At 42.0% G+C, this 21,656-nt stretch overlaps 1 protein-coding gene across 5 annotated transcripts in view; it reads left to right on the forward strand.

Annotated features, from left to right (window-relative positions):
- ABCC5 (ATP binding cassette subfamily C member 5) overlaps positions 1-19,149 on the forward strand; it is a 44,981-nt gene extending 25,832 nt beyond the window's left edge. For 3 of the 5 annotated variants that reach the window (XM_030954254.1, XM_030954255.1, XM_030954258.1), the window contains 20 exons: positions 1,124-1,195; positions 1,323-1,447; positions 2,060-2,132; positions 2,668-2,871; positions 3,537-3,680; positions 5,401-5,506; positions 6,163-6,347; positions 7,368-7,514; positions 7,832-7,961; positions 8,497-8,650; positions 8,759-8,887; positions 9,237-9,423; positions 10,361-10,450; positions 12,686-12,875; positions 13,599-13,758; positions 14,182-14,260; positions 14,837-14,950; positions 15,992-16,156; positions 16,834-16,917; positions 19,050-19,149. In XM_030954254.1, coding sequence (XP_030810114.1) covers positions 1,124-1,195; positions 1,323-1,447; positions 2,060-2,132; positions 2,668-2,871; positions 3,537-3,680; positions 5,401-5,506; positions 6,163-6,347; positions 7,368-7,514; positions 7,832-7,961; positions 8,497-8,650; positions 8,759-8,887; positions 9,237-9,423; positions 10,361-10,450; positions 12,686-12,875; positions 13,599-13,758; positions 14,182-14,260; positions 14,837-14,950; positions 15,992-16,156; positions 16,834-16,917; positions 19,050-19,124 — 2,613 coding nt within the window. In that variant the 3' untranslated portion in view covers positions 19,125-19,149. Of the gene's footprint in view, positions 1-1,123; positions 1,196-1,322; positions 1,448-2,059; positions 2,133-2,667; positions 2,872-3,536; positions 3,681-5,400; positions 5,507-6,162; positions 6,348-7,367; positions 7,515-7,831; positions 7,962-8,496; positions 8,651-8,758; positions 8,888-9,236; positions 9,424-10,360; positions 10,451-12,685; positions 12,876-13,598; positions 13,759-14,181; positions 14,261-14,836; positions 14,951-15,991; positions 16,157-16,833; positions 18,352-19,049 lie in introns of those variants that run through there. The other 2 variants (XM_030954256.1, XM_030954257.1) reach the window with 1 other exon arrangement.
- The last annotated feature ends 2,507 nt before the right edge of the window (positions 19,150-21,656 follow it).

The following is a 21,656-nucleotide window of genomic DNA, read 5'->3' on the forward strand; positions in this document are numbered from 1 at the left end:
TTTGCAGTTTGATCTGTGTTCTGGGCGAACATTTTAGGTGATTAGGTGTTCCAATGGAGCATAATAGTGCTTTTCATTGAAAAATGTGCAATTTTCTTCCTTGAGAATTTTTGTACAGGTGGATGCAGGTTTTCAAGAATTGTAGAAGCATTTGGAGCTATTGCTCCAAGGTGGGTGAAAGCATGTAAGGTGTCAAAGAAAAAGCATTGAACTTAATACATGACATTATCTACACATACAAAAACTTTGCAATCTGGCAGTTGGATGTTGTAATAATGGGATCCATATATTTATGAAGATATTAATGGTTAAATTGTCTTATGTAGTTATACAAATAGAGGGATAGTTTAAACTATTTTAAACAGTAAAAATACATATATTTTAAACTCTAGGGGAGAATGCATATAGTTTAAAAATTGCCTCAAATAGGAGTGCAGTTACTTGAAAATGTAAAGGCTGGTTTTGTCTCAGAAGTCAAAAAAAAGCTGGTTTTGTCTTTATCTGCTGTCAAGAGAAGGCCAGCAATGTGTTCCACAAGTGTCTATATACCTTTCTTGTTCACTTTACTTTTTTTGCAAAAGGAATAAAAATACTTTCAGTAAATTAATTGTTTAATATGGGTATTAACCCACTAATTCTATTGCAGAGATTCTTCAAAGGGACTAAATTCTAGTATTTTCTTGGTATATGTTCTCTAGCAAATTGAATCTAATTGGCAAGGAGTTCAACTGGACCCATATATGCTAAATTCTCTTTTCTTTCAGACTTTTCCTCTTTCCTTATCACTCTCCAAAGCATCTTGATGCATTCAGTTCAGGCAGGCCTTGGTGCTTTTGGTTTATTGATCCTCTGGGCCTGTAACCCTAGTAAGAAGGAGGCTGATCTTCAAACACCTTTATTTTTGCTTGTAGAGTTGATTTCAGTTTTATTTCACTGTGGGATTGTGTTCACTGTATACAATTTGAGTGTTAAGGTGCTGACTCTTGCTTTGTCTGTTATGTCACTTCAGAAGAGCTGTCATTTATATCCAACTGTCTTCTCAGAGGTACTAAACGTAGTCTGAATTCTGAAAGGGATGATGAATTTAAGAAATGAGTGCCATAATTTTTTCCTCTCTATGTAGGGAAAACTTGTTGGAATTTGTGGCAGTGTGGGGAGCGGAAAAACTTCACTTATCTCAGCAATTTTAGGACAGGTGAGAAATCCTGTTTTGAGTATTTCTGCTCTTCTTTCCCATCTCCTATTTCACTTATTTGTACTCTGTAGAATGCAGTGTGTTGTGAGCATGGGGTGGCATGGTCTCACAGCTGGTGTCACTGCAGATGACGCTGTTGGAGGGCAGCATCGCAGTGAGCGGCACCTTCGCGTACGTGGCCCAGCAGGCCTGGATCCTCAACGCCACCCTGCGGGACAACATCCTCTTTGGCAAGGACTATGATGAAGAAAGGTCTGTCTGACTGCTTGCTGATTGTCATGAAAGCTCACTGGTTCTTGGCCCGAATGTGGGAAAGCTTTAATGCAGAGTACACTGCAGATAAAGCCTCTGTGCCCTTCTGGAGTCTGTCTCTAAATCTCCTCTGAGTCCCATTTAGGATTCTGCCCCTCTTGCATGTGGCCCTCTGGCTGGTGGCTGTCATTGTGCCTGGCCCTGCTCCTTGCAGTGAGCCTGGGCCTCATCCTGGACCTCTGGTTAAAACCAGCAGCTGCTGTGAGCAGCTCTAAAGTGGTATTTGTCTTGCTGTCCTGGCCTTGCCATCTTCGAATGCAACAACTGCTGTGTGCAATGTGCTGACATCTTCCATGGCCCCCCTCCACTTGGGGACTTTCCTGTGGCCCTTAGCCAACTATCCCTGAAAACAAATTGTCTTTATCCTCACAATGCTTTTGAAGTAGGTGATTAATTATTACCCTCAGTTTTCTCCTGAGACTCCAAGACAGATGACTTGTTTTAGGCTGATGGAATATCTGCTATTAGTGTAGAAAATGATATAATGCTGTACTAGTTAAATAATTGTGGGGAAAATCAGTATTCTTAACTATTTATCTACTTGTTCTTTAGATACAATACTGTGCTGAATGGTTGCTGTCTAAGGCCTGACCTGGCCATCCTTCCAAATGGGGACCTGACAGAGGTATGTTTTGCTTATACTAAACTAATTAATAGATGGAGAAAAGAGTTTTGATTTGGCAGGGTAAACTGGAATGAAGGTACATCACTCTGGGGTGCATACGAGCCAAGCTGTTGAATGCATTCTCTTCAGCTGACCTTAGTGGGCCCTGGACTGTTAAGAGTTGTACCCTGTATTTTACTCAGATGTTGACTGTTTGGGAATTCTTTTTTTGTGTTATAAACTTAGCTGCCTTAAGAGGACCTAACTGAACTTGATTTAAAATAGCTAAGAAAAAAATGGTTATGTTAATTCATAAAATATAAAATAAGCAAAGAAAGTACTGCCACATTTCAAGCATATTAACCTTGAGTTTGAATGTGTAGCACGTCACAAAATGGACACTTAAACTTGAATACGTATATGCATTAATATAAAATTTATGGGGGAGTATATCTATATAAATATATAAAATGGAATATTATGGTCTGCTTTATTCTGCTCATCTATGTTGCATGGTGCTGAAGAGCTAAAATGATGGGTGTGTGTCTCTGTGCAGATTGGTGAAAGAGGGGCTAACCTGAGTGGGGGCCAGCGTCAGAGAATCAGTCTGGCTCGAGCCCTGTACAGTGACAGGGACATTTACATCCTCGATGACCCCCTTAGTGCCTTAGATGCTCACGTTGGAAATCACATTTTTAACAGTGCAATAAGGAAGCACCTGAAGTCAAAGACTGTCCTTTTCATCACACATCAGCTTCAGGTACTGAATCACCCACACTTTCTTTCTTGAACTTTCTTGAAATGGTTTGTTAATCAGTTGTCTTCATACTGGAAATCTCTGTGCCCTGACCTGTGACAGGACAACCCTGTCTGTCTATAGAATGTGTGGTTTACCTCTATAAACTGGGTTTGCAAATATGCACTGAGCACAATTTAATGAATTGATACCAGTGCTGCTTGGTGTCTGATTGGGGCTGGTAACCCTTGACTAAAGAAAATTTAGCAGGAAAATAAATACCTGTTCAAAAATACTTTTGCTAACTTGCTATAAAGCTATTTCATCGCAGCAGAAAACAGTTATATTTGTTGTCAGGAAATCAGAATTTATGTACCTGACATGTTTTTGCTGTCTTCTGTGCATAGAAATATTAGTGCTTAGTCTATCAGTATTTGCAGTGTTTAAGTATACTGAGTCATGTCTTCCAGAAGAGATTGGTTTTGATAGGACACAAAAACTTTTAATTTGTGTAGTGTGAGTAATCATGGTACTCTAGTCAGAGGAGAACCTCTGAAAATCAGCTGTCTGTTGTGTGGGCATAGGTGTGCTGTGTGCCAGTGCCTACAGGCTGCTGAGAAGGGTTGTGTGGGAGTGTTTGGTTATTGAACATCGTGATAGAGACTTGTTCTTGCTGCCACTCTCTCCAGTATCTTGTTGATTGTGATGAAGTGATCTTCATGAAAGAAGGCTGCATTACCGAGCGAGGCAGTCATGAGGAACTGATGAATTTAAATGGGGATTATGCAACTATTTTTAATAGCCTACAACTGGGAGAAACACCACATATTGAGGTACTTGTTTATTTTAAAGTGCTTTAAATCTTGACTATTCTGAGGTGAACCAAGTGATGTTGTTTGAAATGTGGAAAATGGCTTCACACATTTTCATGTGTTGATCTGACCAATAGATTTCCTATAGAATAATCTCTGCTTCATTAGCACTTTGTCACAGTTTGTTTTTAGGTAATGTGTGCTAGAAAGGACTCTGCCAAAGAGCTCATGAGTTAATAATGAAAATATTGTAGGATCTCCCCTGGTGATGCTCAGAGCAGGAAGTTCTTCTCTTATTGTACACTCCACTCCTTAATTTACCTCTGAATTAGCACAGATCTTCAACAACTTTGTCTGAAAAAATTCTTACTGGCTTATTTCTATGTTTTCAATGGAGTGTGACTGAGACACAGCAGGTGTGACACAACTTGTCAAAAGTTAGATTTGACAGTATTTTGGAGGCATAACTGAAAATGCTGTGTTTTGGGGGAGTTTGAGAAAAAATGTTTTGCCTTGACACTAATTCTGTTATGAAAAAAGGTCTGTAAATGCAAATTTGAATATGTGCTGTAGTATTTCAGTTGGTGCAAGAATTGTAAATCTAGAAAAATAACAAGAAACATTCAGTACAACAACATGTAAATGTCCAGCAATTTAATTTTTCCCACCCTTCTGCTCTTTGTTTCCTGAAGTTAATCTCTAGAGTAAGGATCTTGGCATTTTGATTTATAATAACTTGTCTAAATTTTATGCGCATTTTCTCTTAGAAAAGATTAAAAGTACATCAACAGTTTGTTTTTAAGAGATGAGAGGCTCCTTACTCATGAGACATTCAAAACAAAACATTTCTGAGAAGGAAGCATTATGAGAATTACAGATATAGAAGGAGTTTGGTGACACATTCTCCTGGGAGATATTTGTGAAAGAAGCAAAAGGATATAATGCATTGCTTTGCATATCCTTTGAGGCATGAAGATAATAGTTCTGCCATTTTAAGACTAATAAAATGATAGTGAACAAGAGATTCTCCAGTCTTCATGCTTGGCTGACCTTCAATGTCGCTGTAAACATTAGCTCATGGAAAGACCATTAAACTGCATTCCCTATGGGATAAGAATAACTGGATCATCAGTTGGGTTCTCTGTGGTTTGATCTAGTGTAAAGTGTGGGAAGGCAATCCTGAACATGGTGTGCAAGGGGTTTCAGTCCCTGTAGGCTGACTCTGAACAGGCAGTAACTCCCAGTTATGGAAAGATGGCTGGGTTGAGAGCAGTGCTTATGTGTCACTTCAGTGTTTGGATGTTGGATTTCTGGAAGATCAAGTTAACCTGACTTTTCTTAAGAAAGCTCTCATGAAATGTCTCTAAGTGCTAGGGTGCTTGGGGGAAAAAAGTGTCTTTAAAAAAATGTGAGTTATTTTTACAAGGGATAGGGAGATCATATCTTTCTTGCAGTAGCGGGGATATCATTCCTCTACCATGTACAGTCATAATTTCACTGATGCTGGAAATTACCCTTGCACTCTACCTGTACAGGTTGGTAGTAGTTCAGATTAATAGAGAAGGAGAATTTAATTCACCAGAGTTGGCAATCATCTGTAATAACTATAAAGTTAGCATTCACATCAGGGAGAATATTGAGCTATTGAAAGCCTTTGTCCTTAGGTGGCAGATAAATAAAAGTTTGTGTTTAGAAAATGTCAAAGCCAACTCCTCTGTTTAGTGTCATTGTTTTCCTGCAGATTAATATAAAGAAGAACACAAACAATTCATTGAAAAGGCCCCAGGATAAAAGTACCAAAACAGGGTCTGTGAAGAAGGAGAAGGTTGTAAAGAAGGAAGAAGAGGGTAACTATGTAATCAAATTTCTGGCTGTAATTATTTTGTACTCTAAGCTCAAAACATATGCTTCAAAGTATATTGTAAATGTACCTCTCAGGTTTTGGAAGCTGTCTCAGTCCTAGTCACTTAGTGTGGCTGATAGGAGACAGGCAGTAAGCAAAGAACATTCATTAATTCATTAAATGTGGGTGCCTGTACAATGTTTTTAAGTTCAGTCAGATGCCATTAGCACAAAGGAGCTGGTACTGCCTTGTCTCCCACACCACCTTTCCCTCCTGTCCTAAGAGGGCCCTGTGCACAGCTTGGCACTCAGTCCTGGGCAGGACCTGGCATTTATGGATGAAGGGAAGGTCTGACCTCTGTTTAATGTTAGCTTTGAACTTCATGGTTTAAAAAGCAATAGTGAGGCTGATCCCAGCCTAACATTTAAGTCTGTGCTGATGAGGCTTTTTCAGCTGTACCATGACTTAAATGATTCTGCAGAAGAAATGTCACTTCTTGAAAAACTGTTTGAACCACTGAGTTCTAAGTGTGAAGTAAAGTGTGTGTTTCTGAAAGTACTCTGCACAGTTTGAAAGACTAATTTTGTGAGTGTTCACAAATTTATAGGAGTTTCACGGAAGAGCTTTCCTCATTCCCTCTTCATCTTCTGTTGTTCACAGGCCAGTTGGTGCAGTTGGAAGAGAAAGGCAAAGGCTCTGTCCCCTGGTCTGTTTATGGTGTCTACATTCAGGCAGCTGGAGGCCCCTTTGCATTCCTCATCATCATGGCACTGTTTGTGCTCAATGTGGGCAGCACAGCCTTTAGCAACTGGTGGCTGAGTTTCTGGATCAAGCAAGGCAGTGGAGTAAGTTCAAAAGCTTTTCTACTCTTGTGTCTAATGGGCTGGGGGTGTTCTGTTAGACTAATCCCAAGCAGTCCTGTGAGACCAAATGGTGCTTTCTAATTTAAATAAGTTGTAAGGCTCCCTGGGAGGTGGTCTCACTAGGGAGTTCATCTCCAAGAATAAGAGAGCTCCAGTAATAAGAAAGATATAATAACTTATGTGGTTTAATGCTGCCCTCTTGTTCATTTTCTTGGTTATTCTAAGAAAAGGTAGTGAAAATATGAAAGGGGCCAGCAAGCTAACTTTAGTGTTGTATTTTGTTTAAATGTGATCTTATGCTTAACAGGATAATTTTTTAAAATATGTAAAAATCGAGTCAAATGACTTTTGGAAATTGCTTTGAAGATTCTCATTGGATGGTTTGGGTTTTTTCCCACTCTCAGGGCTTTGCTTGCAAGTCTCGTTGCATTTAAAAATCCAACTATAACTGCAAGAGTTTTTTGTGGGGGCACAGAGAGCAAGGTACTAATCTCAGATTAAATAATGAAGTGCAGATGGCCAACAATATTGGAATCCGCAATGAGGTCCTTAAACATACTTAAAGAGCAAAAATAAAAGAGAATGAGGATGCGTAACAGTGTGACTATAAAAATTTATTGCATAGTGGCAGAAATAATTGTTTGATAAAGATCTGTCCAAGGTGAATATGGCTGTGTGGTGGCATCCACACAGTATCTGACATTGTTCAGAAGAACACAAGAAATAAGAGATGAAATGAGAGATTAGGAATCAAATGAAATAGGCATTGTGGTAGTATTTTGGAAGATATAGTAGGAAAAAGATCAAGGGCTGCAGATCAACAAGTTAAGCATCTCTGCCAGGGAAAAGTTTCTGAAGTATTAAATGGTCACTGAAGTAGTTTAAAGAAGAAATATCAAATATGGTTGGAGAAGACACAAGGCAGTTAAATTCTACCACATGTAATGTATACATGCTTCATTCTTGTCTTAACCAACCTCTGAAACCTTGAATTTTCTGCAGAACACCACGGTCACTGTGGGAAATGAGACTGTCATAAGCAGCAGTATGAAAGATAACCCTCACATGCATTACTATGCTGGCATCTATGCACTGTCTATGGCAGTTATGTTGATCCTGAAAGCTGTTCGTGGTGTGGTCTTTGTAAAGGTAGGTGCCAGTGCTGGTGTTTGTCTCCCCCCTATTCCTGCTTCTGCAAATTTCTGTCACGGTGGTTCTTTTGGTCATTCCTGAGAGACTTTTGAACCAGAGTCAATCATGGATTGTAATGTTTCCTTAGCCAGTTCTTGAGGCTGCACCATGTTTCTGCTGAACTTCTGCCCAAATTAATAGCTTCCTCCATGGGCTGGCAGCGCAGAGTGCAGTAAAAAACCTCTTATGGTTGGAGAGAGAAACAGAGCAGAATATTTGAGTGGCAGGAAGGCAAGCACTGCTTTATAACCCTGCAATGTTTTCTGCATTGTCAGGGAACTCTCAGAGCATCCTCAAGGCTCCATGACGAGCTCTTCCGACGGATCCTGCGTAGCCCCATGAAGTTCTTTGACACGACACCCACTGGGAGGATCCTCAACAGGTTTTCCAAAGACATGGATGAAGGTATCTCTCACTGTGTGCCCTGTAAATCCCACATTCAGACCTCCCAGTTAAGCCCTGAATACTCTCCAGTCTGTTGCTGCTGGGGTGATTGTACCCTGTGTCTGTTGCCAAATGTGCACTCACAATAAACAAAGCAGGAATTGGCATATACCTGGGTTATGATTCTAGAGGGCAGCTGATAGCTCAGGTCTGAGCATCCTTATGAAGAAGGAAATGTGCTGCTGCTGTTGTACCTCCAGGCTGCGCATGGGCTCTCTGCAGGTAATGCAGGAGCAACTTAAAACATTGGAGTGAAGCTGATGTGCAGCAGAGGTGATAATTAGGCCAGAGTTACATCAGTGATATTTCTGCAAACAGGCATAATTAGACTGCCAGTAATCAGAAGGTAAAAACATCCCAATGAAAGTCCACATTTTTAATTTGAGTAAACTAAGAAATCCATGTGTTATTGAGATAGAGCTGGACTGAGTTCATTTCTATGGGTTGTTTTAGTTTTCTGTACTCAAGATCTTCCCCTTTTCCTTCCATTTCCCAGTTGACGTTCGGTTGCCGTTTCAAGCGGAAATGTTCATCCAGAACGTCATCCTTGTGTTCTTCTGTGTGGGGGTGATTTCTGGGGTTTTCCCCTGGTTCCTGGTGGCAGTGGGGCCCCTCATTGTCCTGTTCACAGTTCTGCATGTTGTGTCTAGGTAAGTGCACCAGCTGCTCTGGCTGATAAGGTACTTTCACCTTCAAGTACAACAGAGTGGTTGGCATATGGTGGTTCTGCATGAGACTCAGTGTTTCTTTCCTTCCAGAGTCTTTATTCGAGAGCTCAAGCGTCTGGACAACATCACACAGTCACCATTCTTGTCTCACATTACATCTAGCATCCAGGGTCTCTCCACAATCCATGCCTACCACAAAGGACAGGAATTTCTGCACAGGTCAGTCTAGATATCCATCTGGGAATGGTAGAGCACAAAGCTGAATGCAGCAGCTTCTGGCATTCAGAAGGATTTATTACTGGAGTCTGATGGATCATTGGTTCTATGACTGAAAGTTACTTTTCTGGGGAAGGAAGTTGGGAGAACAGAAGGAAGGGTGAGGGAAAACTGGGAAGAGCAGTGGTGGGAAAAGTTTGCAAACTCTGCCATCGTGTTTTGGTTTGAAATTTGGTCGGTGATGAGTCTTCTCATCCTGAATCCTGATACAGGAACAGGAGTTTAAGTAGGTGTGATATTTGTAGAACATCAGGCTCATGGAGTCCACTAACCTTTGCTGTGTTTGTTTCAGGTACCAGGAGCTGCTGGATGACAACCAGGCCCCATTTTACCTGTTCAGCTGCGCCATGCGCTGGCTGGCTGTGCGCCTGGACATCATCAGCATTGCTCTGATCACAACCACTGGCCTTATGATTGTGCTGATGCATGGCCAGATCCCTCCTGCCTATGCTGGGCTGGCCATCTCCTATGCTGTGCAGGTGAGTGTGACCACATACTGTAATACTTAATTTCTCTTTTAACGTGGATGTTGCTAATGAGCAAACAGCGTCCAGCGCTGGCTCAGAGGAGCTGCAGGGCTCTGAGCACTCGTGTTGGAGCTGCTGTTTGGCCTCTTCTGCCTCCTTGTGGCGCCGAGGGGAAATCATAGAGCTTAGACACCTCATGCTTAAAGCTGTTGCTCTTGGGAAAAGTTTCTAAGCTGCTGGTTTCTCAAGGGATTAATAAATTATGGTGATTTTAAAATGAACTATTTAATTAACTTGCCTTGAAGACTTTAGTTATATGGTGCCTGATGTCAAGAATGTCAAATATCATAGAATTCTTTAGGTTGGAAAACAGCAATAAGGTCATTGAGTCCAAGTATTACCTCAGCAATGCCAAACCCACCACTAAGCCATGTCCTCATGTGCCACATCTACACAACTTTTAAATACCTCCAGGGATGGTGACTCCACCACTCCCCTGGGTAGTCTCAGTGCTTGGCAGCTCTTTTTGTGAAGAAATGTTCCTAACCTCCAATCTAAACCTCCTCTGGCACAAACTGAAGTTGTTTCCTCTTGCCCTATTGCTTGTTAAGTGGGAGAAGAGAGCAAACCCCACCTGGCTCCACCCTTGTTTCAGAGAGCTGTAGAGAGTGATAAGAGCTGCCTGAGCCTCCTCTTCTCCAGGCTGAGCTCCCTCAGCTGCTTCTCACAGGACTCCAGACCCTTCCCTAGCTCTGTTGCCCTTCTCTGGACACATTCCAGCACCTCAATGTCTGTGCTGTAGTGAGGGCCCCAAAACTGAACACAGGGTTCAAGGTGTGACTTCACCAGTCCCAAGCACAGTCACTACCCTGATCCTGCTGGTCACATTCATCTCTTAATTCAGTAACAAGTCACAGCTCTAAAATTCTGTTTTCTTTCACCTCTTCAGCTCACAGGGTTATTCCAGTTTACAGTCAGACTGGCTTCAGAGACAGAAGCTCGTTTCACCTCAGTGGAGAGGATTGACCACTATATCAAGGTAGGACTGCATTCAGCTGCCTGTTGTGAAATTTTGTGTTGTTTGTTACGTTGCTGGCCTCAGCCATAGTCTGCCCTAGTGCAGAATGTACATTCCTGATCTTGGAAAGGCACTAAAGCCTGTGCTGTAGCACTGCAGAGTGAGTTTGTTTTGTGAAGCACATGTATCAGCAAGCACTGGGGGGCTGAATGGCCCCAGAGCTGGTAGGTAACTAAACTTGGAGGCATTGCTGGTTTACATAAGCTATTGGAAGTTTGCTGGTGCTCACAGTAAAGAATGGAGTGTGTGAAAGGGGTAACTTAGGGATTCAAAACATTATTTTACAGCAAAAGGATGGTATTCTGACATCCTTCATTCCAAACCTAATGGAATTCCTTCATTTAAACACAGATAACTGTTTTTTACTTTATCTATAAGTAATTCCACTTCAGCCTAATAAGCCTACTTTTCCACAGCTGTCTTATGTAACATATTTCTGTATGCTTGAAAAGTCAAGGGAATGCTCTTACTGCAAACATGAGAAATGTGCTCAGCTGAACATGATAAATGTGTCAGGCTAAATGCTTAGCAGGCTGCTCTGAATATTTGTAACCCTTTCTTTGTAACTGGGATTTGTGTGTGCAGAACTGGGCATGGGTCAGCATAGCCAGGAGAAAGTCTCCTACTGGGTCTGGTGTGTGAGGTGAAAGGCTCTTCCGTTTAATGTTTCCTGTGAACCTCAGAGGGAGATGCATTTATTTATTTGGTAAATCTGAGCTATTTAGTAGTTGATATTTGTGGCTTTTTTAAAGTGTGTGGATTTAATCTACAAGTTAAAAACCAGAGAAGACAAAAGCCCCAAACCTGTCCACTCCTCCAGTTAAATAAATCCTCTGGAGGCATCTAAGTAGAAAATTTTTGCATATGGAAGACTTGGTAACCACACAAATTGACAGTAGTGCCAAATATTGTATCTCTCATTGGGCTGAGATGGGTTTATCAGTCAGACCCTTAGTGGCAAAACCTACAGTTGTAGGCTGTTGTTTGGGTTTTTTAAAAAATTATGTCTCTCATTCTATATCACTATCAAGCAACACTATCTGTGATTTTTAAAAAATGTTGATTTCTAGACACTCTTTTATGAAACTTTAAAACTACTTTGAAGCTGAAATGAAGGGTGGGTGGCCAGTGAAACACCATTCAGTTCCTGGGTCTTACCAAGGCCCAGGCTTGGCTTTTTTCAGTGGGGGCTCAAGGTTGCTGTTTTGAGCACCAAGCTCAAAGAATGGGAGCACTATCATAGCAGATGGCTGTTTTTCTCTCAAATCCCTGGTGTACAATTAATCTGCCTCTAACCGGATGTTGCAGATGCCCACAGCTGCCATCCCTGTGGGATCTCTCTATGGTCAGTGTAGGAAATGGGTGTCTCTAGAGGGCAATTTATTACCTGTTCCAAGCATTTATATTAGAATGAGAAAAATCACACTCCAGAAATGCTGTTTTATAGCATTTGTAGAGATCTCTCTTTGTAGAGACTATAAAGCAGTTGTCATGGCCTGATTCAGTTACATGAGGTGAATCCCATGATGGGATTGCTGCCATTCTTTGAGGGTGTTTGTGCCAAGTATGGGAAAGTGACCTTGACTTCACTGTAAACATGCTATAAAGCTTTGTGTTTGGCTTCAGAGGTTCTGCTTTTCTGTTTAATCTGTGAACTGCTCTGTAAGGGGCAAAGTGAAATAGCAAAAGTGAGCAGGCTGGAAGGGACTGACTCAGTGATTCAGCAGGACAGGGGAACATGAGGAGGAGAAGGAAGAGGGTGGCATTTAATGTGTTACTTGGACATTCTCTTCTGTGTCAAAATCAACAGTGGTGATCCTGGTATGGCATAGCAAATGAAGCATAGAAATGCACCAGATTTTGCATCCAGTCTTTGTAATGCCATGAAACTCAATAGGATTGTGCTGATGAATAATAGGCCTAAAATACATTTTGAATTCCATTGATGAAAACCACTGTTGTATAGAAGGACTGATGTCATTACTGAGGCAACAGGAGGGGAATTAACAGTGTGGTCAGTGTAATACAGCAAACTTCTGGACCACTGGGCCCACATCCAGCCAAACAGCTCATCATGAAATTGCCATCAATGATCTGGGCTGAGTCTGCAGGGAAGAACTGCTGAAAGCTGCAGCTGATAATTTTCCTTTGGTGCTTTGTTTACTGGAAACTGAATTTCTGTATTTTTGTTAAAAGACGCTTTCCCTGGAAGCTCCTGCTCGAATTAAGAACAAAGCTCCTCCTCTGGACTGGCCACAGGAAGGTGAAGTTGTTTTTGAAAATGCAGAGATGCGGTACCGAGAGAACCTCCCTCTAGTACTTAAAAAAGTGTCCTTTACCATCAAACCCAAGGAAAAGATTGGCATTGTGGGGAGGACAGGCTCAGGTAAGGAAAAACACTAAGCAGAGTTAAATTATTACTTGCACAGAATGGATTGGGGCAGTCATATTGGTTCTCCTGTGTTTGAGTAAGTTGGTTGCACAGGAGGGGCTGAGCACTCTGTCAGTGGAGGTTTCCATTCATGTCTGTACATAAGCAAGATCCCTGTTAACAATAGTGAAAACAAGTTTCCATTTAAAGCACAGGGATATCCTACTATGCTTGAGCCAGTATGTTGATCATATGTAACTCCCCAAACCACTGACCAGCACAGATTGGTGCCTACAATGTGCTCACTGCAGCTTCTCTGACTGTCTTGAAGGATTCTGTACTGATGCTGCAGACAGGTTTGGCTCTGAGCCATCTCAGAACTCTGTACTATGAAGAATCCAAACCCCTGTTTGTGAGATGACTTAAATCAACCTCAAAATGAGTTTGTAAATAAGTAATTTATATTGCTCTATTGGGTTTTCATGGCAGGATTTTGGCAGTGGGGTTGGGGCAGTACTCCAGGCATGGCTTTATTGAGTAGAGATTAGGAGATGCCCCCACAATTGCTCAGAAATTTAAATGCTGAACCTCAGAACTTACCAGAGCATTGCTTGCCAGGACTTTTTGGTATTTTAAAACTTTTCTTAGATGTGGACAGCTTTTGAAATGCTTTCTCATCTGAAAAACCATTATGATTCTGTAGAAACAGCAGTCATGTTTTTCCTGTCTCATTTTTAGGGAAGTCTTCCCTTGGAATGGCACTCTTTCGTCTCGTTGAATTGTCTGGAGGCTGCATTAAAATTGATGGAGTGAAAATAAATGACATTGGCTTGGCAGATCTTCGGAGCAAACTCTCCATAATCCCTCAGGAACCTGTGCTCTTCAGTGGCACTGTGAGGTTAGTGAGGCCATAAGAAGGCAAGAAGGGACTGAGCAGTCTTTCTGCTTGTACCTGAAATGCAATAGGGGCCTGGTGAGATGGTAGCTCTCAGGCATCCTAGCTTCTGTTCTAGTTTTGAAACAAAAAAACCACAGATGAATGAGTTTAGCTGGCCCACCATCAGTACTGGGTGTGATCATCCTGTATGGAAGTCTTGCTTCCCTTTATATGTGATTGAAGTTTAGTATCTTTGTCTTCCATCTCTACTCCTGTTTTTTGGCTCTTCTAACCTCAGTGTGCTGAGAACATCTGATTTTCCTGGCAAGGAAACTGTTAGTGGAGGGCCAGATGGGAATCACCTGTCTGGATGAATTAGCACACTGTTGGTTTGCCATTCATTGCTGAGTTAAAATTCTGCTTGTTTTCTGCTTCCCCTTCCAGATCAAACTTGGATCCTTTCAATCAGTACAGTGAGGAACAAATCTGGGCTGCTTTGGAAAGGACTCACATGAAGGAGTGTGTAAGTATTAGGTGCCCTGGGAAAAGGATGCTTGCATTTGACTAAAAAAGCAACATAATCTGTTAGTAGCTACTTTAGAGGTCTATATCTAAGCTTTCTCTCTACCTTTTCCCCCTTGTTCTCTACGCTTTATTTGACCAATTTTTTTTTCCCATTATTTTATCAGACTGCTATTTTTGGTTTTTTAAGGGACATGCCATATTCTGTGTTTTTTAAGTATATAGAATAGCAGAGTGGTGCTTCATCACGGGGATTCTTAGGGTGTTAAAACATTTCAAGTGATGTTTTCTTGTACGTGCCTGAGGTGTGCATTCTACATTTCCATTTGTGACTGTACGTGTCACATGTGCAAATTTATACTGAACTTAAAACCTGCCCTTTGCAAGGCCCTCTGCAAATTAGTCTTGCTGCCATGACATTTCCAGTTCTTTTTCATGTAAGCCAGATGGCAGGTATGGCTGCAGGAATTCCTGCAGGGAATTCTTCTGCTGGTGACAAAGATTGTCAGGAGATCTGTTTGTGTTTATAAGATTTTGTGCCGTGCTGTAAGATTTTTGCCTCCTTTTTCCCACATAGGTTGCACAGCTACCTATGAAGCTTGATTCAGAAGTGATGGAAAATGGGGAGAACTTTTCTGTTGGAGAGAGACAATTACTGTGTATAGCTAGAGCTCTGCTGCGTCGTTGCAAGGTGAGCACAGCAGGAGAGAAATAGAGATACCAGAATTATAGGACAGAACAAGCCTTTTTTTGTGTTAGATTCTTTCTGTCTGTCAAAGGAATCACACCAATGATTATTGCAACCCAGAGAGGTGTAAGGTTAAAACAAACAGGAAGGTGTCTGTAGCCAGCTCCTGCCATGTCCTGCCATTGGAAAGGCATTGCTAGTAAGTGCCAACATAGTGTGTCAGACAATCATTTCTTCAGTGTCCTGTTACTGGGGAGCATCAGATTCTTCCCTTTTCCCACTTTTTTGTGAATATGAGCCAAGTGTTTTTCTTCTACATGGTGCTCCACTTAAATGTGGTCTCCAAGTGGAGTTTGGGACTGTGCTATGCCAGCCAAGTGAAAGATTTTGCAGGAATGAAAAACAAACAATTGCAGTGAAAAAATACTTTTGGATTGAGATTGATCAGGATTCTGGTTTTAACAACCTTTTTTCTGAAATGTGACATATCATAATATTTTAAAGTTCACTCTGCGTCTGTTTTTAATGTCAGACTACTCAGCAGAAGTCACTACTGTCTCTGCAGTACCTGCACAAAGCATGTCCAGTTCAGCTTTGACAAGAAATCAGTCCAAATCAGTTTATGTCTGAGGAGAAGAGACTTTTTACCCAGTGTAAGAAAGCTATTAAGCCTAGTCAGTATTGACTCATTCCAGGAATGTCACCACCAGGGATGTGTCAAATCAATTTACTGGTAAAAATTCTGTTGGAGATTCATCTATGGAATATAAAATTGAAAGCAGTGGAAACTTTAGGTCCAGGTCATAAACCACATGTAGCTCTAGGATGACAATAAAATGTGTCATCCATAGGCTTTGTTGAAGGCAATTACATAGAGGAAACTGAAAGGGTACTGTGAAACCTGCTTTTGTACCCACAACTCTGTAAGCATTGCCAGTTGTGACAACACTTGGCTGTGGCCATTGTGCCCACCCATGTATTTTTTATATTCAGAGAGGGAAGGTGTGACCATGGGTAACAGCCAGAGTTCTGTGCTGCTTTCAGATACTGATCCTGGATGAAGCAACAGCTGCTATGGACACAGAGACAGACTTGCTGATCCAGGAGACCATCAGAGAGGCGTTTGCAGACTGCACTATGCTGACAATTGCTCATCGCCTGCACACGGTGCTGGGCTGTGACCGGATCATGGTGCTAACACAGGGACAGGTGAGCAGAGAGGTGTCTGCCCCCAGTCTGCTGGTGCCACGTGTGCAGACTGAACTGAGGGAACAGCTGCACTGCAGGGCAGAAAAATCTTCTGTTCATTCATATCCTTGGTAATAATTGTCCAGTAGAATCAGTTGCTGCCTGTGACAAGATCAAAGATGACAAATTATTTTCACACCAAGAAAGTACCGTAAAATAACCATCTGTCTTTAAAAATATCTTTGAGGCTTCCTTTGTAGGTTAATTCCATGACTGGTAATAACATAAACATCTCTGCTGGGGCTTAGTGGCAGTTTCCCATTACTTTCATAAGGCCCTGCGCCATCAAGCACACCTATGGCAGATACTTTACCTATTTTTCAGGCTTCCATTTGGGAGCCATAAACAGTTAAATGCAAGAACATTGGGCAAGGTAGAGAAGGCAAAACCCCATAGCATCTGCCTCTGACAGAGCCACCAGAGGTTGCTTCCTCTGAGCTAGTTCCAGTTTTTGAGCCAGTTTGAAGCATTCCAGGTTACAGTATCCATAAATGCAGGTAATTTCACTGCCTGGTGTGTCACCTAAAGATGAATGCTGCGTTTTCCACTCTTTACCATCACATCACAAGTCCAAGGGGTGGAAGTCAATTCTCTGCTGAATTTTACTGACATACTTTACCTGCCTTGTTTGGTTTCAGGTAGTGGAATTTGACACCCCGACTGCCCTTCTGGCCAACGAGAACTCGCGCTTCTATGCTATGTTTGCTGCTGCGGAGAACAAGGTTGCTGTCAAGGGCTGAAATTCAGGGCAAAGTCACTTTAATTTTGGAGAGCTACGCTCCCTGCCTGTGGCAGGCCAGCTCTTCCTCCTCCTTGCAGATTATTGTCTTTTCATCTTTTAATTTTTAGCACAATGTGTCAAGCCAGAGAGTTTTTAGAACCATGTCAGAAGAACTCATGTTTTTATTATGTATTTATTCCATACTACTAATTTTTTGTTATTAAATGCACTCTACAAATGGCTCAGGGAGCCATAGTTATAAATGTATCAGAGGCCTATAATGAAGCTTTATACATGTAGCTATATCTATACATAATTCTGTATATAGCCTATATTTACAGTGGAAATGTAAGCTGTTTATTTTATATTAAAATAAGCACTGTATTAATAACAGTGCATATTCTTTTCTATCATTTTTGTACAGTTTATGGTACCAGAGATCTGGCTTTATCAGACAGTATCAGACAAGGTTTTGTCTTTTACAGTTCGTCTTTTCCTAGTGCCGGATTTTCTGCGTGTCTGAGTGGAAGTGAAGCTTTGCAATAGTGTCCTTTATTGTCACATCTTTGTCTAGCGCAGCAGAGAAGAGCTCTGTGGTGTAACTATTGCATTGTAATTTATCAGAGCTAGTTGGGCCATCGCTAATGTTCACCACGGCAGCGGCTGCTGCTTCCCATGATGCTTTTCCAAAGCAGGGTTTTTAGTGATCTGAATGGAGAACCACTCCTGGGTCACATTAAGGCCTTGTATTTTCTCAGTGTCCTGACACAGTATTTCTTACTGTATCAGCAGAGTTTATTTTAATGCAAGCAAACCCAAGCTCTTCCTGCTTCGCTGATCTAACGAAACCAAAATCTTACTGTTTGTGGAATGATCTGTAACAAATTAATCATAAGGTTCAAATTGTGCCCTGTATGCTGGCAGGAAAGCCTTTTCAGAGTTGCTTCAGCTGACTCTTTATCTTGAAGCTGCTACCACTCCTCAGAGGTTTAGGTTGGCTTTCGCTGGCATGGGTAACACTAACTCTTTGTTCTGCTCACTTAAACTAAGATTAATCAACATGGATATTTCCTGTTTCTTTCTTGCACACTTGTTAAGGAAGCAGTCCTCGACCCCACGTCTTCTGGAACCTTTGAGGGGTTCCTGTTGATCAGGATGTAACACTGGTGTAGGACATGGTTTTCTTACTGTAAATGACCTACCTCAGGTTACTGGGTCCTGCGTAGTGTGTTGCCATGATCACTGTACACCATCCCTGTTTTTGGGACCTGTGCCCTGGGGGACACAGTTGTTCCTGTGATAGCTGTGACTTATTGAATGGTCAGCGTTGCATGTCTTTGTCAACTTGGACATTTTGTAGCCTTAGCATGTTTGCAAAATGTCTCATTGAGGCAGAAATCTGAAAAGTAAATAAAACTATTTTGGGTTTTGTAAATTTTATTGGCTTAAGTGGTTTGTTTTGGGCACATAAAGAACTTTGCACCTTTTTGAGCCTTGGGGAGCAGTTTTGCAGGCTTTTGTTTTTTTTTTTTTTTCCCTCTTGTCATGTATCATGATGATCTTTCTTCCTTCAGAGTAAAGGTGTTTCTTTAAAAGTGTAGTGGGTGATTTTTGTGCCCTCCAGCATGGGGGTAGCTTGCAATACATGTATGTTGAGTAGTACAGGGAGTAATAATTTATAGTGCAAGTATTCAAGCCAAGTAGAAGGGCTGAGGTCAGGTGGAAGACCTTAGGCTCAGATTTTCCATTTTCTTTACCTGAAAGCACTACTGTTTCTAGAGTGACATGACTTGCAAAGTCACTGAAAGAAGCATTTCTACCTACCAGTACCACAGGCAGATTGTGGCATTAACAGAGCTTGCACTGTAGCTTGAAGTAGCACAAAAAGCATTGTTGTGGTTGTTCTTAACTCTTGTCCAAAGCAAGAATTAACTAGCACAGACCTTACCCTGCTCACAGGCCTGGAGTTTACCCCATGGACTTCAATATTTCCCTTGAAGGAAATGGGCTAATGTACCTGGTTCTGCGTGCTTCTGGGGTCGGTGTGTGGCTTCACTTGGCAGCTAAGGCTGAGCTAATGGCAGTCTAGGTAAAAGGGGAGCCATCCTGATCTTATCCTCCTTCTTCTTCCAGGCTGGGACTTCCTCTTCCCTTCCCGATGCCAGCAGTGGCTCTTGTGTGGTCCAGTTCAGAAAGCTAAGTTGCTGAAAGCAGGAAAGCTGTACAAAGGAGGGGACAGGAAGGCACCACCCACAGGAAGGGAGGTGAAGTGAGGCTGCTCTTTTCAGTAGGTGCTGGCTCTAACAGTAGCATAGGTGTGAGAGGGAGCTGCTCAGCGATCACTGCTCCAAACTGCTGCTTCCCAGTTACACTCTCCTAAAGAGCTGAGTCTTTGCTGCAGCTTTGGCCAGCTGAAGCAGCTCAGCAAGGTGTCAGACAAGGGTCTGTGATGGAGCAGGTGAACAGTCACCTGTGAATAGCAAGGATTAGCTCAACCATTTTGTTAAACCTTGGCTGCAGCACTGTTACTTTGGAATTAAAGACAGAGACTTGACAGAAGGAAATGTTCTTTCTGTTGTGATCACTTCTGCGCTTCATTTGGCACTTGTCTCACAGGTGTACTGAAGTACTGCTGCTCACAGGGGCAGCTGTAATTTTTGAACTGACTTTCATCCTCAACCACAGGAGCAAGCTGAGGCTGGCCAAGGGCCCTGTCACTGAAGTGGAAGGAAGAAACATTAATATTTATGAATCTGACTGAAATATCTGTGTTGTTGGAGCATTCTGCAGGAGGTTGAGGATTGGAATGTTCAGGAGTTGGATTCTGCTTTAGAATTTATAGTATGATATCCAGAGAAGACTTCATCCTATGAGAAATAGAATAAGACACTGGGATTGGGACAGAGGCCTTCTTTAAAGAGATCCTACCCAAAATAGCATGGAGATAGCACATGCTTCTGTTCTGGTGTAATATCAGCTGGTAACTAAGCCCCACACATTCCTGTGGGATGGAGGAGAGAATTGAAAAGGTGAAAGCTAGAAAACCTGAGAGTTGAGATCAAGACAGTTTAATAGGGAAAGCAGAAGCAATACAAGGTATTAATTCCCCACTTCCCATGGGCAGCTATCTCCAAGAAAGCAGGGCTCCGTTTTGTGTAATGGTGACTTGGGAAAATAAGCACCATAATTTTGAATTTCCCTTCCTTTCTCTCCAGCTTTTTTAATGCCAAATGGTCTGGAATATCTCTGTGGTCAGTTGGGTCAGCTGTCCCTGCTGTGTCCACATCTCCTTGAGCACCCTCAGCCTCCTTGCTGGTCAGATGGGGAAGAGAAATGTCCTTGGCTCTATGCAAGCCCTGCCCAGCAACAGCTATACAACATCCCTGAATTATCAACACTGTTTTGATCACCAACCCCAAACACAGCCTGCTACCAGCTACTGTGGAGAAAATTCACTCTAGCCCAGCCAAAACCAGCAGATCTTACAGCAAAGGCTGAGGCCCAAGACCAGCAGGTGTGCAAAAGGAGAGAGATTTGCCTGGGATAACTGGTTAACATATTGTTCTCTGGAATTTTCATTACATCAGTTTTGCTTATTCTGTCCAATCACTGTGAGTGCAGCTGATCCTGATACATTATTAAAAGCTTAGAGCCTCTTCAAGAGAATGTGTTCTTCCTCATCTGTCTGATGAGTGGACGCACTGCACTTGCTTGGGACTTCAACCAAAGCATAGGTAGGATTCTTTTAAAATTACTGTGGAGTTATTTAATGTGCAGTTAGATTGGTGTAATCAGGCCCTAAAATTGTCCTGGCTTGAACACCTGAGGACATTTCACCCTTATCTGTGGTGAAGGTTGTGCAGGGTCAGATCCTGAGGTTGCTGGGGCTGTGCTTTGCCCACCACCTGTAGCTGAAAGCCATGTCAGGCTTAGTGCATCACTGGAAACAAAATTGGAGGGAGCCAATTTTTTTCAAAAGGCAACTGGTATGAGTGTGAGAAGGTGTCAGAAGGATAAAAGCAGGACATTTGATTTATTAAAGGAGGATGTGGACAGCAAAAATGGCAGGAAAAATGTTTTTCTTAGTTACAAGAGGATTTATTTTAAAGGCAAAATGTCTTTTTGAAGGTGCTTGAAAAGAATGCTGAGAAAGTGCAGAGTGCTGTACGCAGCAACCAAAGAGCCTGAGTGCGATCTTGTTATTTTTTCCTGCAACTGTAGCATATGTTTTACTATATATAAGTGATTACACAAAGGTTTTCTTTAGATTCAGGTCGGTGGAGGGTGATATTGTGATTTGTTTAACCCTTGGCTGAGCCAGTAACTGCAGCCACAATGTGCTGAGGCCACAGTTTGTGCCTCTGGTGTGATGATACAGTGGAAACTGAGCTGGAATTTGGTGCAGATGCTGCAGTTGTTAGTGTAAGACTTGGGAGGCTTTCAGAATATACCACTATGGATTCATTAAACCCACAACCATGTGAGAAATGTTCCTGTCTTGTCCAAAATATGTGCCTTGGAGCCTCATCAGGCAGTGAGGTAGGCAAAGCATAACAGTGAAAATTAGAGTGAAAATAAGTTACAGAAGTTTCATTACGTGGGACAGAGACTGAACTTCTCTTGGGCTGATGGGAGAGCAAATCACAGTTACTTGCACACACCTCCTTCCTTCCAGCTTGCTGACTCCTGCTGTTGCCACGCAGAGAAACAAGCGCTTGTACAAAGCTGATAACTTTGATT

The sequence above is a fragment of the Camarhynchus parvulus genome, chromosome 9, assembly GCF_901933205.1.
Source record: "Camarhynchus parvulus chromosome 9, STF_HiC, whole genome shotgun sequence".
Lineage (NCBI taxonomy): Eukaryota > Metazoa > Chordata > Aves > Passeriformes > Thraupidae > Camarhynchus > Camarhynchus parvulus.